General features: G+C 42.3%; 1 protein-coding gene across 1 annotated transcript in view; it reads left to right on the top strand.

The window, feature by feature from the left end:
• Positions 1 to 7422: 7422 nt before the first annotated feature.
• F13B (coagulation factor XIII B chain) overlaps positions 7423 to 27718 on the top strand; it is a 41379-nt gene continuing 21083 nt past the window's right edge. Inside the window, exons 1-5 of the mRNA XM_082425670.1 lie at positions 7423 to 12069; positions 18592 to 18792; positions 25202 to 25387; positions 26512 to 26688; positions 27057 to 27233. Coding sequence (XP_082281796.1) covers positions 12006 to 12069; positions 18592 to 18792; positions 25202 to 25387; positions 26512 to 26688; positions 27057 to 27233 — 805 coding nt within the window. The 5' untranslated portion in view covers positions 7423 to 12005. The remainder of the gene's footprint in view (positions 12070 to 18591; positions 18793 to 25201; positions 25388 to 26511; positions 26689 to 27056; positions 27234 to 27718) is intronic.

The raw sequence follows: 27718 nt of genomic DNA, 5'->3' as shown, positions 1-27718 counted from the left end.
GTCCCCCTCCCTCCCCTTAGCTAGGAGGGCTGGTAGGGTCGAGCATTTAATCAGTGCTGCCACATTTACCAGCAGCCTCGGGATTAGTCCTTGGCCATGTGTTCCCTGGGACAACAGGAAGTGAGGGGCTTCTTCAGGCCTTCCGTCCACACATTCTTGTTCTCAAGATATGTTCTTAGTGGTACCCTTGGATGTTCACAGAGTTTCATTTTCTTTTTCCCTGTGTATGCTCTCCAGGGTGGTCAGGTGAAACCAGGTGACACTCTACGCTTTATAATCATTTATAAAGTGTTGGCATAGCCACAGTGTGCCCCGGCCACCTGATCTTTGAATAAATTGCCCTTCGTATACACTTCATCTCATGCTGCCACCACTGATAGGTAACTTGAGGAGTCAGGATATCCCGCATCCCTTGGATTATCATGATGTGTTTCTCGCTAGCAGGAGTTTACCCCTGTGCTCCTCAAATATGAGCAACTTAAGAACCTGCCTGTTCTCTCTAGTTTATAAATGTTTGCTTTTCTTTTCGTGAAAAGCTATATACTTTTTTCTATCTACATAATACTTCTACTTGTTCTTTTTTGTTTTGTGGAACTAAAGTTTTTGGGTTTTGTTTTTTTAGAATTACACTTTTTATGCTGTAAAAGTTAACTGTTCTTATCTTTTAAACCATCCGTTTATGATGTTTTATGGTTTCTGCTTTAAAACAAAACTTGTCTTTTATTAGCTGTGGATCTCCCTCCGCTTCAGGTCTGGGTGTGCTGATTCCACTCAACCCACCACACCACTAAGATAATACCTACAAACATGATGTTTACCTTTTACAAATTCTTTTAAACTCTGTTGCCTTATTTAATCCTTACGTCACACTCATGGAGTCCTTACCCACATTTGCAGATAAGGCAACACTATCAAAGGGTTTGTGTGCAGTGGATCAGGGTAGGCAGCTCAGTCCACTCTTCTGAGTCTTCTGTGTCTCTATTTTCTCATCTCTTAGTTGAAAGTAATGCCAGCTGCACCTGTGCATGGTGCTCAAATGAGAGAAAGCTTCAAGCAAAAGTCTGGGCTCTGTGTCCTGAATAAATGTTCTCTTCCTGATTCTTCATGAGGAAATATGCTCAGAGGGTGGAAATATTTATGCATGGTTTTATTCTTAGCAGTTGACAGAGCTGGGATTCCCATCTAGGTCTTATAATTTTAAATCCCATGCACTTTCCCTTATATTGATTTATAGACATGAGGCATGGTTCCTTCCTAAAGACATATGTTAGGAGGTTGAGGGAAAAATTCTAAGAACAAGAAGAAGCTGCATCGAACAGCTATCAAGGAGGATGGGATGGTTTGAGGAGACTGGACGCAAAGTTGAGTGCATCAGAATCACCTGGAGGGCTGGTTAAAATACTTTTGGGTCCCCACCCTCAGACCTTCTGATTCCATATGTGTAGAGAAGGACTAGAACTTGCATTTCTAAGAAGTTCCCGGGTGATGCCTCTGCTACAGGTCCAGGGACCACGTTTTGAGAAGCACTGTAGTGGAAAATAAATATTAGAACATCCCTCATCTAAAACACACCCCGCACCTCCAGTGAATTAGCATGTCACGGTCTGACTAAGCAGCGCTTCTCTGAGGTGCCTGCAACCACTTGCATCAGATTTGTCCGGATTGCTTGTTAAATGAGGGAGATTTCTACTCACCACTCCACACTTACTCATGTGACTTTCTGGGGGTAAACACAGAAAACTCCATTTTAAACAAGCTCTTATGTATGCAGATGGCATCTCAAGAACCACTGGGTAAAGTGTTATAGTTGCCAAAGAATGACAGAAATTCACAATTAGTATAAAAATAAGTCTACCATACAATATATCTAGGCCTGAAGCAGAACGAAGACCAGGAGACTGTCATTTGGGATATTTTTGTAGAGCAGATTTATTGGGACCTATCCAAGGAAAACTTTTTAAAATGATCTCTTGGGTTTCTTTTAATCTCCTAGTCATTCTTTTTAAAACTTCAATAATACTGGTGTGTTAGAATCTGCATAGGACTGCTGTAATGTAGGGGATTTGTCATTTGGGTCTAGGTCTTCATAATGACATTCAGTTAAAATCACCAGCCATCCTACTGAATGGGATTAAGCTATGTGGTGTTTCCATCCTGATTGCACGTTACCTCAGTGGTGAGCTTTAAAAAAACCACTGGTACCAGGACCCCGCTTCAGCATCACTCCTGGGGAGGACATAGAGGAGGGTCGGGGCATTTTTACTTTTTACAAACCCCTCAAGTGATCTCTGTAACCAGGGTTATGAACAACTCAACTGGATGGTTTAACAGACTCATTGGTGCCAGTTCTGGAAATAGGAGCTTTTGCTCTGCAAACGAGTAGAGGCTAACATGAGGCCGCTCGCATTTCTTCAAGAAAATAAGCCACCCGTCTATTGTGCAATGAGTTTGATGCTAATTTGATGTGAATGGGAGACTGGCAAGGCAGCCCCAAACCTGACTCTTCCCTCCTCCTCCTCCACAGCCAGGCTTCTCAGACAGTTATGGTCATTGCACTTATGGCCACAAGGGGGCGGGCCAGGTCCATTTAATAACAAGGCAGCTTCAGTTGTCACTGGCTGCAACTACCATTTTCTGATTTGTCACTAATAAAAAGTGTAAACAAAGACCACAGAATCTTAGGACTAGATGGAAATATGAGAGATCATCTTGTTTATTGATTGTCAACCTTTTTTCAATCTTCTCCCAAAGGAGGGAGATGCAGCCCACTTTTTTTTTTATTGTAATTCTTTCTGCTGTCTTTCAGAATCTAGATAAAATAGTAAGATTCTTACCTCAGACACATGGCAATGCTTCTGTTCAAAAAATTAACAGTGATGCATATCCAAGAATGCCATTACTGAAGGTAATAGAGGCATATTTAAAAGAAAGTAGTATGACAGATCTGTTCCCTCATTTGTTTGAGTTACCTAAGACATTTTTTTAAAGGGTGGAGTTGGGGGGCGGGGGAGACCAAATAAAGATTTACAAAAGGGAAAAAGTAAAATGCTTTATGTTTTATTTCTGTTTTTACACCTCTGAGGGTATTTGTCTCCATAAAAGCTGAAGTTTTATAGCTAGACTATCACTGCAGTCTGAAAAGCAGGTATCAGTCATAAATCCCTTTGGGTCTCTCAGAACTGATTTGCTCTCCCTGCCTTAGTCTATAGATTGTCACAAATGATGGAAGCGCTTCCTCATGGGAAGTTGGATGGAAGAGGAGAAGGCAGAGAAAAGAAAGATGGAGTGAACACTTTGAGCATCTTTTTTGCATATGTGCTCTCCTCCTGGGTTAGCCGATTAACCTTTCAATTAAGGATAAAAAGACCAGCACTACATTTTGTTATGCCTTAAGAAAGAAAATAGACAAACTAAAAATCAAAAGCCTTTGCAGCCACAAAACATACACCTAAGTAATGTTGTTTATAATTCAAATCTACTAAATAAATTACATATATACAACCATCCCCAACATTTTGAAAGATATAATTTTAATGAGAAAGTCATAACTGAAACTTCCTTTGACCCCATAGATAATGTTAATGGCCAAAGTGAAGAGAATAGTAAACTCATTCTTACCCCCAAACTGTTCTTCAACTTTGAACATCACACAAAGCCAAGGAAATTTTCTAAGTCCAGATTTTTTTGCGAATAATAGCCGTGTAGCTAATAATGAACCAGAATTAGTGGAATGTCTTTCACCAGATATGTTTGTAAAAGATTATTCAAAGCCTGTGCATTTGGAACCAAAACGTGTGCATGAGATTTACTGCACAATTTTAAGTCCAGATTCTTTCATAAATGATAATTACAGACTAAATTAGGATCTAGAATCAGAGTCAATTAGTCCAATTCTATCCCCAAGTCAATGTGTAAAAGATAACATGGCATATATATGTATATCTCAGCATATATGTAAATTATCACCATCATCAAATGAAAATTCTCAGGCCTCACAACCTCCTCAAGATGAGAGAAGAAATGAAGTTTTACCTTGATTCCTGAATGTCAGGGTTCAAAATCTCCAAAAGCTATTTTTGAAAAATCCAAGCTTTAGAAATGAAGTCAAATTATTACACTTTTAAGAAAACATAACCAGCCTAAATTTTCTGCATTCAAGATATTTCTAATCACAGCCATAATAAACAACTTAAGTGATGACTGCATGAGGTAACCTAAATTACAAGACTCTGATAGTGCCTGGCACGAAGTATTCAACTATTAGCTGTCACTGTTATTTTTAATAATATTGAATTCTTTTCTTCCTCTTCCAACCTCTTTTTCGTCTTGTTTTTCTTATCTGTGTTCTTGGCTCCAGGCACTTTGCAGTTCAGTGGAAGGCCCCATTCCTGGTGTGTCACGTCCACTGCAGGGTCAGCTCAGGGTCAACCCCGCCAGGAGGCTGTCCTGCCGTTTAGGTGACTTAGCTCTCCCTCCCCTTGTCCCATGACTCCTCATGTGTACTTCTTCCATAGTGTATTGTGATTCTTTCTACACTTCTGTACTAGACCGAGAACTTCCTGAGGGAAGAAAATGTTTTATAAAAATTCAAATTGCATTTCAGAATTTAATTTTAACAAATCACATTCTTTAAGGGCTTAGCTTTCTAATTTATAAAGAGGGTGGAAGCAGAGAAACCAGTTATGAGAGGCTCTCCCATTAGTCTGGGTTAGAGGTGATCATGTTGGAACCTGGACAATAGTGGTTGTGAGAAGTGGTTCAACTTGGGATACAGTTTGCAAGTGTTAAGTGTCCCGAGAGCTCCTACCAAGGATGAAGTGTCTCTCAGAGCTTATACCGCTCGTTGCAAGTGAAATAGATTACGTTGTGCTTCGTGTCATTTATTGACTTCTGAAAAAATGGTTAAAGCTATGAAAAATCTTGAAATTGACATTGAAGTTAAGCGGTTAACTCTTGGAAAGATGTGGGTAAGAACATTACAGAAATCTTGAGATTAATTCTTTAAACTTTAAATTCTTCAAATATACTCTAGAAATGTTGTATTTCAGAGTTTGGCTTTGCTGCCTAAAATCTCACAAACGTAAACGTGATCATGTATGTATATTAAAGAGTGGAAGTATACTTTATTTAAATTATTTCATGTATGCGACTTTCCTTTTTTGCCACTGATTTCTCTCCGTGAAATTTTATTGACTATCTCTATTTGATTAGTTGTCTGAGCTTACTTGCTTTTCACTTGCATTTCAGGAGAACTACAGAAAGTCCTGAACCGGTTGTTGTCATATAATCCTCTGTGGCTACAAATCAGCCTAAAGGTAAGTATACCATTTGATTTTTGAAAAAAAGATAATTTTTTTATTATATACTTTTAATAGATTCTTTAATAAAATATGGTTTCACTTATAAAGACATTTGGTTAGCTTAATTGACCTCTCAGTATCAAATTTAAAATCCTTTAATAAATGCTCATTAGGTTAATAGACCCCATCATTATATATTATTGCCATTTTGTTATATAGCAATTTTCCTGTTAGTTTCCTTTTTATTTATTTATTTATTTATCTATTTTTGGCTCTGTTGGGTCTTCGTTTCTGTGCGAGGGCTTTCTCTAGTTGCGGCAAGCGGGGGCCACTCTTCATCGTGGTGCGCGGGCCTCTCACTATCGCGGCCTCTCTTGTTGCGGAGCACAGGCTCCAGACACGCAGGCTCAGTAATTGTGGCTCACGGGCCCAGTTGCTCCGCGGCATGTGGGATCTTCCCAGACCAGGGCTCGAACCCGTGTCCCCTGCATTGGCAGGCGGATTCTCAACCACTGCGCCACCAGGGAAGCCCTCCTGTTAGTTTCTTAAATAGATAAGATGTGGTACCAGATGTAACAACAAGTATAATAAACTCCTTCCTGAGCATTTACAAATAATACTAGGATGTTTTAAATACATTTTCTAGTTTAAATTTTTATAAAACCCAGTGAGGTATGTATTATTATTCCTACTTCACTGACTAAACAGAAGCTCAGATGTTAAGTGACTCGCTGAATGATAATGACTGGTTGGGACTGGAATCTACACCGGTCTGATGCCACTGGAACCATTTTGATGGAACACTGCTCATAAAAACTTCATCGGAATTTGAGTTTTTCACATGGTGCATGGTTCAATAATATTTAGAATGTTAAAACTAACTGAATTAGAAAACCACTAGGGGGACTTCCCTGGTGGTCCAGTGGTAAAGAGTCTGCCTTGCAATGCAGGGGACATGGGTTCCATCCCTGGTCAGGGCACTAAGATCCCACATGCCACAAGGCAACTAAGCACGCGTGCCACAACTACTGAGCTCGTGCGCCTCAACAAGAGAGCCTGCGTGCTGCAAACTACAGAGCCCACGCGCTCTGAAACCCACGTGCCACAACTACAGAGCCCACACGCCCTGGAGGCTGCGCACCACAACTAGAGAAGAGAAAACCCGCACACCACAACTAGAGAGAAGCCCGCGCATCGCAACGAAGAGATCCCGCGTGCCGCAACTAAGACCCAAAGCAGCCAAAAATAAATAAGTAATAATTAAATAAAAATATATTTGAAAAAAGAAAACCACTAGGAGTTGACTTTTAAAAAATTAATCTTTTATTAAAATCCTCAATGTTTTCATTTCCTTTAGCCTTTAACTGGTGTATACTTCTATTTTCTGTAGGTTTTATTACCATTGTCATGTCGGAAAATCTGATGGTCCTCAGAGAGATGCATGCCCTCAGGATTCTGCAGCAGGATGGGCACAAAACCCAGGATGTACCTGTGGTAGCCAAGTCTATGTATCAAATAATACTGCTTGTTGGGCTTCCCTGGTGGCACAGTGGTTGAGAATCTGCCTGCCAATGCAGGCGACACGGGTTCGAGCCCTGGTCTGGGAAGATCCCACATGCCGTGGAGCAACTAGGCCCATGAGCCACAACTACTGAGCCTGTGCGTCTGGAGCCTGTGCTCCGCAACAAGAGAGGCTGCGATAGTGAGAGGCCTGCGCACCACAATGAAGAGTGGCCCCCGCTTGCCACAACTAGAGAAAGCCCTCGCACAGAAACGAAGACCCAACACAGCCAAAAATAAATAAATTAATTAATTAATTAAAAAACAAAAAAAATACTGCTTGTTGGTTTTTCTTTTAAATAGTTGCTATGCTTAACTTGTATGGTTTGTTTGTTGGTGTATTCTCCATTACTGAACTTCAGCTGTGACTTTACATTTTGCTCAGGCAGTTCAATTTTATTTAAAAATGATTAATTGATTTTAGCTTATTAACAAAAAGATTTAATTGATTTTGATGAACTAGATTAACTCATGATGTTTAATTTTCTTCCTTCCCTCTTCCCTCCTTCCCTCCCTTCCTCCCTCCCTCCCTCCTTTCCTCCCTCCCTCTCTCTCCCTCCCTTCCTCTCTCCTCTCCCTCTTTCCCTACTTCCTTTCTACAACTCATCAGTTCTCTACTTAGTGCAAAACCAACAGTGTTGACAGTGACCTATTTCTTGGCCTGGGTTTATAGCAGTTAGCTTTATAATTACTCATAATTATACAATGTGTAATAGTTGTAAATTGGTTTTGTGCATGCATGTTTCACAGTATAAGGTAAAAATAGTCTACTTGCATGAAATTTATTAGTGGGAGCCATCACTACATATTTTTATTTAAGGACTGGGTACATTTTAATATTAATTATCTTGTAAAAACTATTAACATATGAATGAATAGGTTCTTTTTTTTTTTTCCTTTTGACATAAGCAAGTTTTCTGAGGTAAAACTCCCAACAGTATAAATGTACCCTTTATTTAGGTATGCAATTCAATGAGTTTTGACAAATGTATACAGTTGTGAAACCACTACCACTGAGATACAATATTTCTGTCACAACAAAGTTCCCTTGGGCCCCCTTGCAGTCAGTTCTCTCCCATTAACCCCTAGGTTCTGGAAACTGCTGATGTGAGTACAGTACCTTTAGTTTTGCCTTTTCTGCTTGTCCCATAAATGGAACCATACAGAGGTAGCTCTTTGCGACGGGACTCTTTTATTTAGCGTGATGCTCTTGAGGTTCATCCATGTCGATGCATGGCTTAGATCGCACCTCTTTCTCCACAGAGTGCTGTTCCACGGTAGGGGTATGTACACCCACCCTGTCTGACCACCCCCCAATCAACAGCTGTTCGGAATTTTCACTGGAAAGAACAGGAAGGTGGAAATGCGTATGGGGTGGGGATTCATGGGAGGAAGGTGCATGTGCTGCGGTTTCCTCAGTGAAGGAGGAGATGATAAACATTAGCTCAGAAGCAGATGGGGGAGGGTGTGGAGGGGACGTTTGGAAAGAAGGAAACAGTCCTCTTGGCGAAAGAGAAAGGAAGCAACTTCTAGGTAATTCCAATCATTGGCATAAAAGCAGCCAGCCTGGTGGTGCAGGTTTTCTTTAGCAACGCCCAGCTGTGCAGGAATGGAGAGGGCCGATGCCTGGATTCAACTTGGAATCCACCTAGAGCTTTCCAGTCGAATTCAATAGGGAAGAGCAGCAAGAGCGTTAACGGCGTTTGCGACGGAGATGATACTGAGGGACCCGAGCTAGACGGGAGGGAAAGGAGACCAGCATTGTGCTGGGTGACAGGCACGTGCTGAGGTCCCCTGAAGCGGACACCGCAGTGGGAGGAAGCTGTGAGCCGTGGACGTATCAAGTCAAAGGGCGTGGATGAATCCCAAGTGGTGGTTCGGGCTGGAAGGCTCAGACTGAGCAGTCGGTGGCCGGGCACTTTCTGAGGGTGACAGAGGCTAATCTTGTGATTGTGTGACGGGGGTGTGTGCTGAGTGGACCCAAAGGAAAGGGGGCAGAAACGGAGAGGTGAGGGGTCGGCTCTTTAGCTACAAGGCTGCTGAAGTTCTGAGATGGGGCAGGAGTTGAGGGAAGACCAGGGACCGGGTTTACAGACAAAACCCTGGGGTTTGGTAGCTGAACAGCCTGAGCTTCAAAGGAGCCAGGATCACCCTTCAGGGAAGATGGAGAGAAATAGTCTAAAGTCGTAAACGGCGATAACATGAAGCCTCCCACCCGTGTGAGGGCCTGTGAGGGAGGTGATGCGTCCAGGAGGGACCACATTTCACTTAAGACAAAGCGATGCACGTGAGTCTTCTAAGAGAGGAACTGGATTAATGCGAGGTTTTTATTCTTCTCACAGACTTAAACCGGATTGGGTGTTGAGAAGAGATAACTTGGAAGAAATGATAAATCCTCTGAAAGCTATTCAAATGGTGATGGACACACTTGGCATTCCTTATTAGCAAAGGCAAATATCTCAGTATGTACAGGAAAAGAAATAGGAAAGCTGATCACACGTATGGAAAGTGCTTTTTGCTCTCCTTGTACAACTTCTAAAATCTGACTTTGTGTTAAAGTTAAAAAGATATATGTAACAAACATTTTCTATTCTTTGTTCCTTTTATCTAAAATTTAAAATTCTTTTTAAAATTCATTTAAAAATCTTTGCTGATTAAGAAAATGCTGTCTTTTGGATTGCTTGTTGCTAGTAGCTAGGCTTCCTAACAGGCTTCCTTTTAATTTTTATATTGCTCACTCAGTCAAGAAAGAGTGATAATCTACTATAGTTCTGCTTTTACCAAAAAGGGAGAATTCCGATGAAAATATTTTGCTTACAGCTTCTTTATCAGAGGTAAATATAATGCAGATAAATATTTACTTACAATTTTCATTTGAGGGCATGTGTATTTGTTGGTGTGTGTAAAAAATTCCAACCTATATAAAGGAAGAAGGAAATAGTCCAAAAAGCTGCTTATTTCTAGGAATACTTAAGGGGGGGGGTCTACATAAAGCAGTGCTTCTGCATCTTGCATAAATTATGGACCCGTTTTTTCTCCAATTATACAGAAGCCTATTTCAGAAACCAGTCTTAGAGAGTAGAGTTTTATTCTATGAATAATATTCCATTATTACTGCAGATAACTTTTGTATTTGGAATAGTGATGGTTTATTTTGAATTATCTAAATGAGACCAAAATGAAACTTGATCTAAACTTTGCCTTTCCTTTGCCAAGGCATCATTAAGTTTCATACCTGCTGAACATTGTTTGAGTATTTGGAACAGATTCTTCCTCTTATCAATAATTTTGATTGATCTTTATTGTGGTACATTTGAAGAACAGTCCGATGACATTTATATTCACCTTAACAATGTTATTAAAGACATAGGCTACTCAGTGTCTTCCTTCTATTGTTACTTTCTCTCTGAGGCTATCTGGGTTCCATGGCCACTTTCCTACAAGACCATTCAATTCCGTGTATGTTCCTATCTTCTCTAAAATAAGCGCTGACCTACTAGGACAGGAAGCAGTGATCTGCTTCCCTCACACCCAGGCAGCTTTCAAGTGAAAATCCATCCTGACTTGTAGCCTCGCTGTCAGCGTGCAGGTGTTTGCTCTTCAGCAACTTCTATGCTCCACATTTAGAGATGCTGTTTACTTCAGCGGTTTGAAGTATCCCGTTGTATGCCTTGCTCAAGGCTCAGAATGTACACTTAAAAGTTCTGCATTTCTTTGTAAATTTCATGGCAAAAGAATATTTAAAATTACTGGGTTAATGATATATTTGCTTTAGTTTTTAGAGGAGTACACACAACTACCTACCATTTACTTTGAAATGCGTCAAAAAAGGACAGATGGATAGATGAATAAGTACATGATTTTAAAAAGTATAATAAAATGTGAATGGTAGAATCCAGGGGGAGGTTATGTTTGAAATTTTTCAAATTAAAAAATAATCTTTGAAAATAAGCAGAGGCCATCTTATATTCCTTAACTGGAAGTCACCCAAATGTCCATGAAGAGTAGAATGGGTGGGTAATTTGTGCCATATTAGCAGAGTGGAAAACTGCAGGGAAGGAGTTATCTTCTACAGCCCAAGACCGGAACGAATCTCACAAGCAAAATGTTAAACAAAAGAAGGCAGATATTAAAAAAAAAAAAAAAAAACAACTCTAGGATTTCATTTATGTAGAATAAAACCAGGCAAAATTGACCTATGCTGTCAGCAGCCAAGATTGTATTTATACTGGGAGTAGACCTCGCCAATGACCCGGAGCGGGGACTCTGGGAACTAGTGTATCCTCTTGTTCTGGGTGCTGGTTCACAGATGTGTTCAGTTAGTGAGAACCCATTGATCCGTGCACTAATCGTACATGCACTTTTCTCTTAATATGTTGCATTTTAATAAAAAGTTCCTGAACTGAAATAATAATAGTTCCCACCTCACAGTATTATTTTGTAGTTTAAACTAAAACCCATTAGAATGTAAACTCCATGAGGACAGTCATTGGAATCTATTTTTTCACTGCTATAAACCCAAGACTAGAGCATGTCCTGCTATAGACCAGATAGTCAAAGCATTTTTCATGAATGATATAATTCGGCACAGTGCTTATCTAATCACCTGCCACAGCATACAACCTCTCTCAACATTAGACTTTACAATCAATAATATTATTCTATCACTGCTCGAGACAATTAAGGTCACTTTTCCCTTTAGCAGTGCGGTCTAGACAACACTGTTTTCACATCAGGGATCCATTAATTCATGTACCTAAGTTCATCCCTTCATTTGATCTACAGTGGTAAAGAAATCAATGGCCACCAATGAACTTTACTCCATGGACTTACATTGGGAAATTAACATTGAAAATTTACCCTGTTTTTTTTATGCAGCCTGAGTTAATTATCTTGCTGCTGTTATCGTTGCCCTCATCAGTGGTCATGTTCTTATTGGACTGTGGCGTGAAAAGTACTGTCAATTAATGTAGTTGTGTATTTTTAGTATTATTCTAAACTGTTTTAAATCAAATGTAAGGCTTGTTACAAAGGGACTTAGATGTTGTAAATAATTAACTTCTTTCAGGAGACGTATTGTGTACTTAATGCGGAGTCCCTAGTACTTTAGAATGGTTAAACCCTTTATTAAGCACACCATAGAAGATGAGGTCGAAAGGCTTGGCTTTGATTATCATATTAATCATCTCAAGAGAACTCAATGCAGAAGGTAAAGTTAACTTTAAATATTCTTTACTCTCTAATAATTATAAAGGGAAATTCTAACATTATTTTTCTTGAACTTTTAATATAGTCTTTCATTTTTATGTACCAATTTTATTAAAAAGATACTTATAAATATAATTTGTTATAATATTTAGACAGACTTTTTCCTTTGAGAAAAACTACTAAACTATTCTTAGCGTAACATAGCTTAGAAAACCAAAACAAGACAAAAAAAAAAAAACCTTTTGCATCTTTAGTTTTGAGGGTATAGGAGACCAGGATCTAAATGCTTTAAAGTGTTTTCAGGCTAACAGGCTAACGGTACCACCAATTGAAGCTGTAAATTAACCTTAATTCTAATTTCAGACCAAAATTCATTCCTAACACTGCACAGCTTGTACAATTTTAATTCTCTGCTCTTAAAGAGAGAGCTTTCATGTGGGAAATTTTAAAAAGAACCATAAATAATCAGCAAAATCTTTGACTGTTGACACCTTGATTTTTATCCTAATTTTTATTCTTTGGTTGAAGACAGTAAGTAATGATTAGTAGGAGGACCATATGATTGAATATGTAAATGAGGACATGTCTCAGGGTGAAAGCAGGTTTTATTAATACTCAAATGGGACGACAGGGGTAAATCAGTACTGTCCAGACAAGCAATACCTGTGGACTCCCTAACTGTTAGAAATCCTTCTACCCAGACTGCCTCATGTGTGAGGTGAATGTGAGTGTGCAAGTGTGGGTTATTTAGGAATAGTTAACGATGTTCTTGGGCTGTAGGGATAAGAAACCAGGCAAGTCATTAAGTATCAGCAAGAGGAGTAGACAAAGTAGGAAACCACAGCCATAAGCCTCTTTTAAAACACCTTAGGAAATTTGTTGAAATAAAATATCCGACAGATTATATATAATTGCCTTAGTTGAATAGTTTACTACAAATTTTCTGCCAGAAGAGGCTCTGCAATTAAAATTATGAAAGTGAAATAAATAGAATTCATCTTACACATTTAAATCTACAATAAGATAATTTTTACGTGCAGTTTCCTTTTATTTTTCTGTCTAAATAGGGATAAAAACAGCTGATATAATTGTCTATTATCTATACCATGAAAACACTGCAATATTCTAGCTAATTTTCTAATTATTGTGTAATTATAATCTTCTTTCACACAAACAAAGAAATGTCAGCTGCCTGAAGACAGGGACCATGACCTCATATTCCCATGTTTCCCCCACCCCCATCCAGAATCTTGGGGGCAAGTTAACTCTACTCCTCATTTCATATGACCATCACTGGCCTATGAAAAGTGTCACTTTTGTTTTATTTATACATTTTCCCTCTTCATTTCCTGACCCTGAATTCCGTTTCCCTTTCAACCAAACTGTTGAAAACCCAACTGTTGAAAACCAAACTATTGGGACCCACTATAATGTTTGATATATCCTTAAATATGCAAATATCTTTGTAAACTATGTCTGGTTTTGTGTGTTTTACATTCATATAAATGGAAGCTTGCCATAGATTTTATCTCCTTATTGTTTCATTTTACTTGCTACTGTTTAAACTTATTTCCTCGTTGCTGAATCTAGTTTGTTGCTCTTAAGTGCTACCTACCTTCGTATATTTACTTATCCACTCTCCTAAGGATGGACACATAGTTTCCTCTAATTTCCTCCTAACCTCAAGTAACTCTGAAATGAGTGCTTTCATGTAATCACCTTATTTCTCTGTGAAGATTTCTCTTGCTTGTATATATCCCCCATGTGGGGCTATGGGCTCAATTCCTTTTCTTCGTTTCCTGATTATAACAGATTAACATTTCCCTCTGCTTTCTGCCTTTTAAAGAGCTGATTTGTGGGAGCTCTTTGAAGACAATACATTTTAACTTCTTGTCACTTTTAGACATTGCAAATTCCTTCTTCCAAAATGTGATGTGTGTGTTTTGTCAACGATACTTTTCATGGAAAGACATTCTCAATTTTCATATAATCAGATTCCTCAACTTTTGCCTATAGTTTCTGCTAGTTCCAAAGAGTCTTCTTTGTAAATCCCTGGTGGTACGGGTGTGGAAAATGGTGAGAATCTTCAGGGGACGGAGCCTCCCCTGCACATGTTTTTATCTGCTCCTTCCTTCCATCAGACTCTGGAAAGTTTCTTTTACTCATAATTCCTTGCCCACTTCCCTCAGCCCTGGGAGGGCACTGCTATTATTTTATGTCTCAGGGTAGCAAGAGGGTTGACTGTCGTCCCCAAGGCATTGAAGGCAAAATAATCCCATCGGCCCGGGTCTTCCACGCACCTGCCGCTTCCTCCCAACACAAACCCTAGGGGCTGCTCAATAACTGCTTTCTTTTAAGTGTATTTATGATTTTAAAGTCTCCAACATAAGGATAGATTTTTAAAAACAAATGTTTTCTTTGGAGTATAATGTATGCAGAAAAATGCAAAAATCATAGGATGCCCCTCTATAAATGTTTATGAAATTTTACTGCACCCGGATCAACATATAGAACATTGATTGGCACTCGGAAGCCTCCTAAATGTCCCTTTTTAAAGGACTAAACCTCAGGTAACCATCCTGACTTCTCTGACCATGGATTATCTGGCACGAGGGTGACGTGCCAGAGGTGGGTGGAAGAGGCTTCCAAAGGGATGCTCTCCAGAGCCATCCTGGAACAGGAGCCAGTGCTGCCAAGCCCCAACTCCCCAGAGGCCAAGGAGGAGCCTGCCCCCACCCCCTGAGCTTGAACACATGCCCAGAAAAAGCATAGGAGCCCCAGGAGAGCTGTGGGACTGGCCTGGGCCACCAGCTTCCCTGTGGCACCCTCTTCTCCATCCTCCTCTCCCCCGTGGCACCTTCCTCTCCGTCCTCCTCTCCCTCGTGGCACCTTCCTCTCCATCCTCCTCTTCCCCATGGCACCCTCTTCTCCGTCCTCCTCTTCCCCGTGGCACCTTCCTCTCCATCCTCCTCTTCCCCGTGGCATCCTCCTCTCCATCCTCCTCTTCCCCATGGCACCTTCCTCTCCATCCTCCTCCCCCCCGTGGCATCCTCCTCTCCATCCTCCTCCCCCCCGTGGCACCCTCCTCTCCATCCTCACCACAGGGGAAGCAGGAGAGGACCATCTGCAGAGGATGAAGTCTCCGCAGACCATGAGGCAACAGCGCTGCCGAGGATGAGAGCCAGGGCCTGGGCCCCCCAACATGCATCTCCTGAGGCGGCACCCTCCCCTGAACGGACTGACGCGGTCCCAGACTGTAGAGTTCTTTGGGTTTGGCCTCAGTTCTGGTCCTTGCCTCAGGTCCAAGGAGGGCATGTGAAGCCCAGGCTGCTGCCAGCCCCACCCTCCCCAGCAGCCATCCAAAGGCAAATAAAGCTAGTTATTTGGTGGGAGGCCTGGTGAAGGGGCGTGGGAACTGCTGAAGCAGAGGATCAAGCAGAGGCTGGTGGATGGGGGTGAACCGCCCCCCACCCAGCCGTGGACCCCGGACAGAACCCCGCATCAAAGCGCCAAGCACCCAAAAGAAGAATCTGGGGGGACCCTCTTATATCCGGGGGGCCTCCTGCCTTCCCTCCACAAAAGGAAAAGTCCTTCAGACGGTGGAACCGCTCCTGCAGCTGGGGCTCGTCATCTTTGGCTCTTTCTCCCTGACCTCTGCCACCCGCTCCCAAAGCCTGACTCTCCGCTTGCGGGAGCGAGGGCTGGAGACGAAAGAACAGGGAGGTCCTGCGGTTTGGACCGTTTCTCACTCTGCGAGCATCCATCCTTCCTGGCCCAGGCCTGCTGCCCCCATCACGGCCCCCTGGGCTGTCCACACGGGAGGCCCTGGGGTCAGGAGCAAGGACCAGCCTCGGAGGCTGCCTCCAGGCCTCCCTCTCCGGGTCTCACAGCGGGGCGTGTGCACCTTGTCCGACGGCTCCCGGCGAGGCCGGCTCTGGGTGAAGCCCAGTCCTGGTGGGGGAGGCTCCTTTCCCTGCACGGATGCCCTCGGCTGCCCGGCTGGATCTCCTGCGCGATGAGCCAGGGACCCGGGCGCGCAGCCCGGCCCCCTCGCCTCGCGCGCTGTGTCTTTGGGAGCTCCGGGCAGGCTCTTCTCCTCGCGGTCACACTGCTCTCTGGACCCCAAGACTGTCCTCTGGCCTTTCTCGGGTTGGCAGGTGGCCTGAGAAACCGAGTTACCGTTCAAGCTCTGCAAACTGATGGAGACGCAGCGGCTCCCCGCTGGCGGGGCCGAGGCAAGAGCGGTGCAGTCCGCCCAGCGCTGCCGGAGGACCCACCCGGCCTCGTGCGAAGAAGGGACGCTCAGGGCGCCTGGGTGCGCACCAAGCAGGAGCGCAGCACGGCCGTCCAGCCACTGGCTCCCCTGAATGTCCACGAGTCAACCTTCCTCCCCCGCGCGCCTGGCACCGCCCACGGGTCCCAGGTCCTCCCCGCGCTCCGTCGCCCCCGCGGCAGCTGGGTGGCGGCGCCTTTCAGGAAACGGGAAGGCAGGTGGGAGGAGGTGGTGCCTGCGGTGACGGTGGCCCCTGCTCTGGGAAGGCGCCTCTGGCCTGCGTGTCCGAGCTTGATGCCACCAGGATCTCTGCGCCCAGGGGCAGTGGCCTGGGTCAGGTCCCGCGGGCGCCAGGCTGCCATCGGCTACAACCACTGCTTTGGGTAAAGGTCTGTGTTTCATCGGTTCCTGTTGGGATGGAGGGCAGAACCCCCGGGCCTGATTTTTCTCGGCCATCTCTGCTGCGTTCCTGGTTGACCCTCGCCCCGCATCCTGATGGTCGGAGGTCTGATGGGACAGGAGGAGGGCGCCGGGCTCATCCTCTGAGCTGCCACCACACGATACTGTTGAGAAGATAAAGCGCCAACCACCCTAGGACCTCAAGTCTGGGTGTAGGGTCCCTTGACGTGTCTGCAACGGCACCTCCCACCGTGCAGCGTGAGAACCTGAGAACAACCACCCCTCCCTCGCATTCTACCACCGGCACCGATCCCTGCCTTCAGCCTTCTGTTGCAGGGGGGCCAGTTCTTCACTTCCCGTTTTACTACATTTCTCCTGGCTGTCTCTGCCTGACAGCCGTGGCAGCTTCCAGAACGGACTGGTCCTCCTGAGGGGTAAGAACCCAGCTGGCACCTGCTGGAGGGGTTCCAGACAAGTGTACCCACAGGCAGCCTGCACATCTGAGGAGATGGGCATCGGGCCTGGAGCAGGTCCATGGCTGAGCTCTCCAGTGAGGCGACAAAGGCCCAGGGGGAGTGGCTGGGGGCTTGGTTGAATGAGTGGGGGAGGGGTGGGGGGGATGAAGCCTAAGGGAGGAGGGTACTCCTGGCACTCCTTCTGCCAGGAGTGAGGCCTGTGGCACAAGTGGGGAAGGTGGGAGGTGGTGAGGTTGGCAGAAAGAAAAAGGAGGGGACGCAGTAGGAAATTAGGTGGCACAGCGGAGACAATCATAGGTCTGCGAGATTCACCATCAGCATTAACACTCGTGTTGCTGTGTAATATCCCTTGTGTGCATAGTCTGATACGTGCTTGTCTTTTCTGCCGTCAGTGGGCACTTGGTTGCTTCCAGTTGGTACCACATGCAGAGACTTGCCAGGAACACTCTGTTACACATGTGGGTGCACAGAGATGTGCTTTCAATGTGGTTTGTACATATTCTGCCGTACTGTTTTCTCAGGAGAGGTCGTACCTGTTTACACTCTTACTTGCAGTGGTCTTGAGCTCCGTTTTCTCCATGTCCTCCCCAACCACTGGGGCAGTCTGTCTCTTCCAGGTCAGTCATTCCTGTGGATGTGTGTTTCTATCTCACGGTGATTTAAATTTGTCTTTCCCTGATGACTGATAAAGCTGAGCCCTCTTTATTAGACCTCTGACCGTTTAATGTAAGGTTCTCACTCAAGTCTTTTATTTTTTCAGTTGGTTGTCTGTCTTTTTCTTAAAAAACAAAACAAAAGCCATTCATATGAAAATTTGTAACTGTGTATCTTAAGGAGAACCTCATCTATTCTAGAACTTTCCCATCCAATAATACAGTGGCCACTAATCACATGTGGATTTTGAAATGAGGCTAGTCCATATTGGGGTGTGCCATGAGTGTAAATACACACTGGAGTTCAGACTTAGTAGGAAAAAAATAATATAAAGTACTTTTAATATATTGGGTTAAATAAAATCTGTTATTAAAATTAACTTCAACTGTTCCTTTTATTAATGTGTCTGCTAGAAATTTAAAAATACATATATGGCTGGTGTTTCTATTAGAACGTGCTGTTTGACAAAGTTAGGGAAGGCTTCTCTGAGGAACTGGCTTGCCCAGATTTATTCTGACTGTTGGGTGTTGTGGTTGCTAGCAGATTACTTCCTGATTGAAAAGGATTGTCAAAAAATACTCTAAAATGTTAAGTAATAAAAATAAGTCTAGGTACAGTGTCTGCAAACACTTTGAATTTTAAAATGTATTGTCACTTGATCACAAATTGTATGGTTTTAAATATATTTTTCAGTGTTCAGCTTGATATTTTCTCATTTCAGAGAAACCCTGTGGTTTTCCAACTGTGGAAAATGGAAGGATTGCCCAATATTACTATACTTTTGAAAGTTATTACTTTCCAATGAGCATAAACCAAAATCTGTCATTTTCCTGCATGGCTGGTTATACAAGTGAAACTGGGAAACAAGAGGCCCGGACCACGTGTACGGCAGCAGGATGGTCCCCAGAACCACGGTGCTTCAGTAAGTCAGTGGCGGGGTCAACATCATGTGATAACATGGAAATAAATGAGCTTGTAAAACTAGCGTCCCTTAAAATATGGCAGGTGTCTAAACCTTTTGGTAGATAAGAACAAAATTACTGACCCACTGTCTTTTTTACAAAATGAAAGCATATACTGTAATTCTGTAAATCACATCTTTCATTAAAATGTTATCTTCTTTATCTGTTTTTAATATTACCCTGTGAAGAGAATACGGATAGTTATTGAAATTGTTATTATCACATTGCAAGGAAGAGAGACACCACTGAGTTATTTTAAAGAATGAGGGGGGAGGGGAGCTTCAAGATGGCGGAGGAGTAAGACGCGGAGATCACGTTCCTCCCCACAAATACATCAGAAACACATCTACATTTGGAACAACTCCTACAGAACACCCACTGAATGCCGGCAGAAGACCTCAGACCTCCCAAAAGGCAAGAAACTCCCCACGTACCTGGGTAGGGCAAAAGGAAAAAGAAAAAACAGAGACAAAGAATAGGGACGGGACCTGCACCAGTGGGAGGGAGCTGTGAAGGAGGAAAGGTTTCCACACACTAGGAGCCCCTTCGCGGGCGGAGATGAGGGGTGGCGGAGGGGGAAGCTTCGGAGCCACGGAGGAGAGCGCAGCCACAGGGGTGCGGAGGGCAAAGCGGAGAGATTCCCGCACGGAGGCTCAGTGCCGACCAGCACTCACCAGCCCGAGAGGCTTGTCTGCTCCCCGCCCCGGGGCGGGCGGGGCTGGGAGCTGAGGCTCTGGCTTCAGTCGGATCGCAGGGAGAGGACTGGGGTTGGCGGCGTGAACACAGCCTGAAGGGGCTAGTGCACCACGGCTAGCCGGGAGGGAGTCCGGGAAAAAGTCTGCAGCTGCCGAAGAGGCAAGAGACTTTTTCTTGCCTCTTTGTTTCCTGGTGCGCGAGGAGAGGGGATTCAGAGTGCCGCCTAAACGAACTCCAGAGACGGGCGCGAGCCGTGGCGATCAGCGCGGAGCCCAGAGACGGGCATGAGACGCTAAGGCCGCTGCTGCCGCCACCAAGAAGCCTGTGTGCGAGCACAGGTCACTCTCCACACCGCCCCTCCCGGGAGCTGGTGCAGCCCGCCACTGCCAGGGTCCCGTGATCCAGGGACAACTTCCCCGGGAGAACGCACGGCGCGCCTCGGGCTGCTGCAACGTCACGCCGGCCTCTGCCGCCGCAGGCTCGCCCCGCATCTGGACCCCTCCCTCCCCCCGGCCTGAGTGAGCCAGAGCCCCCGAAGCAGCTGCTCCTTTAACCCCGTCCTGTCTGAGCGAAGAACAGACGCCTGCAGGCAACCGACATGCAGAGGAGGGGTCGAATCCAAAGCTGAACCCCGGGAGCTGTGCGAAGAAAGAAGAGGAAGGGAAATCTCTCCCAGCAGCCTCAGGAGCAGCGGATTAAATCTCCACCATCAACTTGATGTACCTGCATCTGTGGAATACCTGAATAGACAACGAATCATCCCAAATTGAGGAGGTGGACTTTGGGAGCAACGATATATATTTTTTTCCCCTTTTTTCTCTTTTTCTGAGTGTGTATGTTATGCTTCTGTGTGTGATGTTGTCTGTATAGTTTTGCTTTTGCCATTTGTCCTAGGGTTCTGTCTGTCTGTTTTTTCGTTTGTTTTTTTTTTTTTTAGTATAATTTTTAGCGCTTGTTAACATTGGTGGATTTGTTTTTTGGTTTGGTTGCTCTCTTCTTTCTTTCTTTTTTTTTTAATTACTTTTAAGTAATTTTTTTTTAATAATTATTTTTTATTCTAATAACATTTTATTTTATTTGATCTTCTTCTTTCTTTCTTTCTTTTTTTCCCTCCCTTTTATTCTGAGCTGTGTGGATGACAGGCTCTTGGTGCTCCAGCCAGGCATCAGGGCTGTGCCTCTGAAGTGGGAGAGCCAAGTTCAGGACATTAGACCAGAGACCTCCTGGCCTCACATAATATCAATCGGTGAGCGATCTCCCAGAGATCTCCATCTCAATGCTAAGACCCAGCTCCACTCAACGACCAGCAAGCTACAGTGTGGGACACCCTATGTCAAACAACTAGCAAGACAGGAACACAACCCCACCCATGAGCAGAGAGGCTGCCTAAAAGCATAAAAAGGTCACAGACACCCCAAAACACACCACCAGATGCGGACCTGCCCACCAGAAAGACAAGATCAAGCTTCACCCACCAGAACACTAGTCCCCTCCACCAGGAAGCCTACACAACCCACCAACCTTACCCACTAGGAACAGACACAAAAAACAACAGGAACTATGAACCTGCAGCCTGCGAAAAGGAGACCCCAAACACAGTAAGTTAAGCAAAATGAGAGGACAGAGAAACACACAGCAGATGAAGGAGCAAGGTAAAAACCCACCAGACCTAAAAAATTAAGAGGAAATAGGTTGTCTACCTGAACGAGAATTCAGAATAATGATAGTAAAGATGAACAAAAATCTGGGAAATGGAATGGAGAAAATACAAGAAACATGTAACAAGGACCTCGAAGAACTAAAGAGCAAACAAACAATGATGAACAACACAGTAAATGAACTTAAAAATTCTCTAGAAGGAATCAATAGCAGAATAACTGAGGCAGAAGAACGGATAAGTGACCTGGAAGATAAAATAGGGGAAATAACTACTGCAGGGCAGAATAAAGAAAAAAGAATGAAAAGAACTGAGGACAGTCTCAGAGACCTCTGGGACAACATTAAATGCACCAATATTCGAATTATAGGGATCGCAGAAGAAGAGGAGAAAAGGAAAGGGACTGAGAAAATATTTGAGGAGATTATAGTTGAAAAATTCCCTAATATGGGAAAGGAAATAGTTAAGTCCAGGAAGCACAGAGAGTCCCATACAGGATAAATCCAAGGAGAAACATGCCAAGACACGTATTAATCAAACTGTCAACAATTAAATACAAAGAAAAAATATTCAAAGCAGTAAGGGAAAAACAACAAATAATATACAAGGGAATCCCCATAAGGTTAACAGCTGAAAATTATATGACACTGATGAAAGAAATTAATGATGATACAAATAGATGGAGAGATATACCATGTTCTTGGATTGGAAGAATCAACATTGTGAAAATGACTCTACTACACAAAGCAATCTACAGATTCAATGCAATCCCTATCAAACTACCACTGGCATTTTTCACAGAACTAGAACAAAGAATTTCACAATTTGTATGAAAACACAAAAGACCCCAAATAAGCAAAGCAATCTTGAGAACGAAAAATGGAGCTGGAGGAATCAGGCTCCCTGACTTCAGACTATACTACAAAGCTACAGCAATCAAGGCAGTATGGTACTGGCACAAAAACAAAAATATACATCAATGGAACAGGATAGAAAGCCCAGAGATAAACTCACGCACATATGGTCACCTTATCTTTGATAAAGGAGGCAAGAATACACAGTGGAGAAAAGACAGCCTCTTCAATAAGTGGTGCTGGGAAAACTGGACAGCTACATGTAAAAGTATGAAATTAGAACACCCCCTAACAACATACACAAAAATAAACTCAAAATGGATTAAAGACCTAAATGTAAGGCCAGACACTATCAAACTCTTAGAGGAAAATATAGGCAGAACACTCTATGACATAAATCACAGCAAGATCCTTTTTGACCCACCTCCTAGAGAAAGGGAAATAAAAACATAAATAAACAAATGGGACCTAATGAAACTTAAAAGCTTTTGCACAGCAAAGGAAACCATAAACAAGACCAAAAGACAACCCTCAAAATGGGAGAAAATATTTGCAAATGAAGCACCTGACAAAGGATTAATCTCCAAAATTTACAAGCAGCTCATGCAGCTCAATAAGAGAAAAACAAACAACCCAATCCAAAAATGGACAGAAGACCTAAATAGACATTTCTCCAAAGAAGATACACAGATTGCCAACAAACACATGAAAGAATGCTCAACATCATTAATCATTAGAGAAATGCAAATCAAAACTACAATGAGATATCATCTCACACCGGTCAGAATGGCCATCATCAAAAAATCTAGAAACAATAAATGCTGGAGAGGGTGTGGAGAAAAGGGAACACTCTTGCACTGTTGGTGGGAATGTAAATTGATACAGCCACTATGGAGAACAGTATGGAGGTTCCTTAAAAAACTAGAAATAGAATTACCATATGACCCAGCAATCCCACTACTGGGCATATACCCTGAGAAAACCATAATTCAAAAAGAGTCATGTACCAAAATGTTCATTGCAGCTCTATTTACAATAGCCAGGACATGGAAGCTACCTAAGTGTCCATCAGCAGATGAATGGATAAAGAAGATGTGGCACATATATACAATGGAATATTACTCCGCCATAAAAAGAAACGAAATTGAGTTATTTGTAGTGAGGTGGATGGAGTTAGAGTCTGTCATACAGAGTGAAGTAAGTCAGAAAGAGAAAAACAAATACCGTATGCTAACACATATATATGGAATCTAAGAAAAAAAAAAAAAAAGGTCATGAAGAACCTAGGGGTAAGACGGGAATAAAGACACAGACCTACTAGAGAATGGACTTGAGGATACGGGGAGGGGGAAGGGTAAGCTGTGACAAAGTGAGAGAGTGTCATGGACTACACTACCAAACATAAAATAGATAGCTAGTGGGAAGCAGCCGCGTAACACAGGGAGATCAGCTCGGTGGTTTGTGACCACCTAGAGGGGTGGGATAGGGAGGGTGGGAGGGAGGGAGACGCAAGAGGGAAGAGATATGGGGATGTATGTATAAGTATAACTGATTCACTTTGTCATAAAGCAGAAACTAACACACCATTGTAAAGCAATTATACTCCAATAAAGATGTTAAAAAAAAAAAAAAGAATGAGGGGCTTTTACAGAGAGTTCTGCAGGAGACAGAAAAATGCTTGACACTGGCCTTAAGAGGTATATGTAGGGTTGTTACTCTAGTATTTTATCATTTGAAAGACTCTCCTTTGTATGACAACTTCTTCTCACATAATATCCATTGAAAAATGTGTTTTTTTGAATTTTGAGTTCAAATTTGTGAAAAGGAAATCTGATCGGCTCATCTCAATATTTCATGTCAGGCTACACTAGAGTCAAACTATCAGCTGTCTTCCATGGAGTCAGGTGACCTCTCTTGATTGACACATTCCCCAAGCTCTGTTTTGCAGAGTAAGGCGCTTTGGTTGAGTCAGTTTCATTTAGAAGAAGTGGGTATGGTGCTTACGGTGGTCGATATGTCCAGTGAATATATCTATTTGGGATAATTATCCACTCCATGACTTGAGGACGGAGCATCAATTTAAGCATTGCACTTTTCGTATAAACATGGACCATAGATCAACTGTAATAAATACATCTCACTCATAACTAGAGCATAAAAGTAAATTCAACATCTTAGATGAGATGATGTGAGAGCAGTGAAGTAGGACCCAGGAAAGGATGATGCAGGGTTAGCATTGCAGTGTCAGGACTGAGACACCCTCTGTGGCCAGACTGCCGCCTGTGAATCCTGCTGCACCACCGAAAAGTGGCTTAAACATTCTGAGCTGGGCTTTCTCACCTATAAAATGCGAATAATACAGCTTCGATGAGATAATCTTTATAAAGGGTTTGCCACACAGCAAGTACAACATATATTTAAACTAATATTAACCTTGGACAAGTCTCTTCACCTTTCTGGATTGGTTTGTTACAAGGGTCCGTTAATGAGGCTTAAAAAATGATTAAACTCCATACAATGCTAAGGTAAATGTACTATCTAACACATCATAGTTCCAAGTATTTAGTAAAAATTAATTCTGTGAACCCCAAGGTTTTGAGTAGCCTGTCTGTGATTCAGTCACAGTTTACATGGACTGACTATGGAGTCTTACTGTGCAGGTAGGCGATCAGAGGCTTAAAAAATAAATGAACACAGTTTTCACATTAAATTGTCTGCATGATTCTTTAAGGATCCATAGAGTAGGTATATGTGCTTTAGTTACATAATGTTAAAAATTAGCAAATGCAGTGGACTCAAAAATATTAGGAAGTAAACCCAAAAGAAATTCTTTCTATTTTCCATTAATGACAATTAGTTTGAGGAAGATCTCTGGATATATTTTCTAAAGTAGATGAGGTAGGGGTGGGAGGACTGTGAGAACCGAAGTTAGTACATCCAAGAATTTTAGTGTCAAATTGAATCAACTTTTAAACAAATTTGATGCAGAGCATGCAGGATAGTTCCAAAATTAAATTAAATCAAGGAATTGTGGAGTGAACATTTTTCTCTCTCCTTAAAATTCCAAGAATAATATTAAACTTTTGCATTGTTAGTTTTACAACTCAGTAAAGAACAAGCTTAATTTCATCAATTTAGAACAGAAATATTTTGTCCCCACAGAAAAATGCCCTAAGCCTGACCTGAGGAACGGTTACATCTTTGACACAAAATTATTTTACAAAATTCAAGAGAACATGCGGTATCGTTGTGCCTCAGGGTACAAAACCACAACAGGGCAGGATGAAGCAGTGGTTCAATGCCTCCCTGATGGATGGTCTTCTCAACCAACCTGTAGGAAGGAACATGGTATGTGTTTAAGAATCAGCTCCTAAATCTGAAGATAAGAGCTTGTGAGTTCAATGCTTTCTTATATTGGTAGGCATTCTTGTTTAAATATAATTGTTATTTTATTATGTCTCCCGATGCAGGAAGTTATTCTATTGTTTCTCTCTAATGCTGGGTGTTTCCTTAATCCAAGGATTCCCAACCTCTACCACACACCTACTCCAGCAGTTCCTATTTTTTACTAGTAAACAAAGAATTGGAGTGGAATAAAAGGAAAGACCCTTAATGAAACTTTCTGTCACAACATACATAAATTATTATATCCTTCATTAGAGAAGAGTTCGAAATAATGCACATTATTTTATACCTCAAACCAATATCAGATAAACTTAAAAATAACCCAATCAGGGACTTCCCTGGTGGCGCAGTGGTTGCGAATCCACCTGCCAATGCAGGGGACGCGGGTTCGAGCCCTGGTCCGGGAAGATCCCACATGCCACGGAGCAACTAAGCCCGTGCGCCACAGCTACTGAGCCTGCGCTCTAGAGCCCGCACGCCACAACTACTGAGCCCACATGCCACAGCTACTGAAGCCCACGCTCCTAGAGCCTGTGCTCTGCAGCAAGAGAAGTCACCACGGTGAGAAGCCCGCGCACCACAACGAAGAGCAGCCCCCACTCGCCGCAACTAGAGGAAGCCCACGTGCAGCAGCAAAGACCCAACACAGCCAAAAATAAATAAATAAATAATAAATAAATGTATTTTAAAAATAACCCACTTATTTGAATATATATATGTAGTTAGTGTGGTGTCATCTATTTAAATTATACAAATCCACAGATGGGACATCATCAAAAAATCGCTACTGCACAAGTTTTCTATTGAATTGTGGCCTTTGGCCAAACACACTAGAGTAGAATTTTAAAGACTGAAGACAGGTAGAGTTAGGATGCAGGGTGCATGAAGAAAGGGAATCCAGAGACAAAGGCAAACTTTGATTATTTTTCAATTTTGCCAAGAGCTGTCTCTGTCATATATTGTTAAGATTCATAGAAAATACTTTTTGAGATTTCCTTTTAATATTCTAGGTTTAGGGATGGAGTTCATAAAACAAATGACTTTAATTTCTTTTTTTTTTTTTTTAGAGACATGTTTGGCCCCTGAATTACATCACGGAAATTATTCCACAGCACAGAAGATGTTCAAAGTGAAGGACAAAGTACGATATGAGTGTGCCTCTGGGTACCACACATCTTCCGGGAAGAGGACGGAGGAGGTGGAGTGTCACCCGTACGGATGGGCCCTCACCCCACGATGTGCCAGTAGGTTCTCACTTTGAAGACGACTGCTTTCACTTTGAAAACTCCCTCCCTCCCAGAAATGGGTACAAGTTGTTATGCGAATTATGTTCCTTTTTTCATATTTTTTTGCTTCTGGTTTTAACGATGTTGACAGTAGGCTTTCATCATTTCAAGCTCTCAAAGAGGGAAAAATCCTTTTAGCTCAGATACTTAAAATAAGCTTAACGATATTCAATAAATATATAAATTGACAAGCTTTTACTAGGAATAACAAAATTTGGCAAAGTTGCTGATTTCTAACTCAGATATGGTAGGTAAGTAGTGGGTGAATTTTGTTCTAGCAGGAAAAATAACACTTCTTTGTTTTTTATTTGTTCTTTCATTTTTAGAATTAATATGTTCTTCTTTAAGATCAATCGAAAATGGTTATTTTCATCCTGTAAAGCAAACCTATGAAGAAGGAGATGTAGTTCAGTTTTTCTGTCATAAAAATTATTATCTAAGTGGATCTGATTTAATTCAGTGCTATAACTTTGGTTGGTACCCAGAATCTCCTGTCTGTGAAGGTAATTTTTAAAATTTCATACTCACACAAATAAAATATCATGTCTGAATCAGCTTTAATTTCTATGAAAAAAAGTCTCTGGTGATATCTAAGTCTTCTCCTGAGTGCTATTTTTTAAAATAAATATTGTCTTTTAAATCAGTGCTATTTTCAACAGTCTTTAATACATTTAATCTGAAGAAATCTTAATTTTTACATTAGTTTGTAGAGTGGACATATCTTTTAAATATATTTTTTTAAATCTATTATAAATTGTAAATCTCTTATTATAATGAATAGTTTTTCTTGTTGGGAATTAACTAGATCCAGTTGTCCCAAGGTGGCAGCTTTGTGAAGGTACTTTCTTATTACTTAGCCTGATGTGAAAATACAGTCTTCAAAACAGTGGGGTAAAGAGCAGAAAAAGCAGCAGAATGTTACCCAGAGTGAAAATCAAAACTGAGGTCATCTACTAAGAGCCACCGTCAAATGGGGCGTCTATGGTTC

Source organism: Balaenoptera physalus, assembly GCF_965194825.1.
Source record: "Balaenoptera physalus genome assembly, chromosome: 1".
Classification (NCBI taxonomy): Eukaryota; Metazoa; Chordata; class Mammalia; order Artiodactyla; family Balaenopteridae; genus Balaenoptera; species Balaenoptera physalus.
The sequence above is the reverse complement of the archived record's forward strand: the minus strand, read 5'-3'. Positions and strand labels throughout refer to the sequence as shown.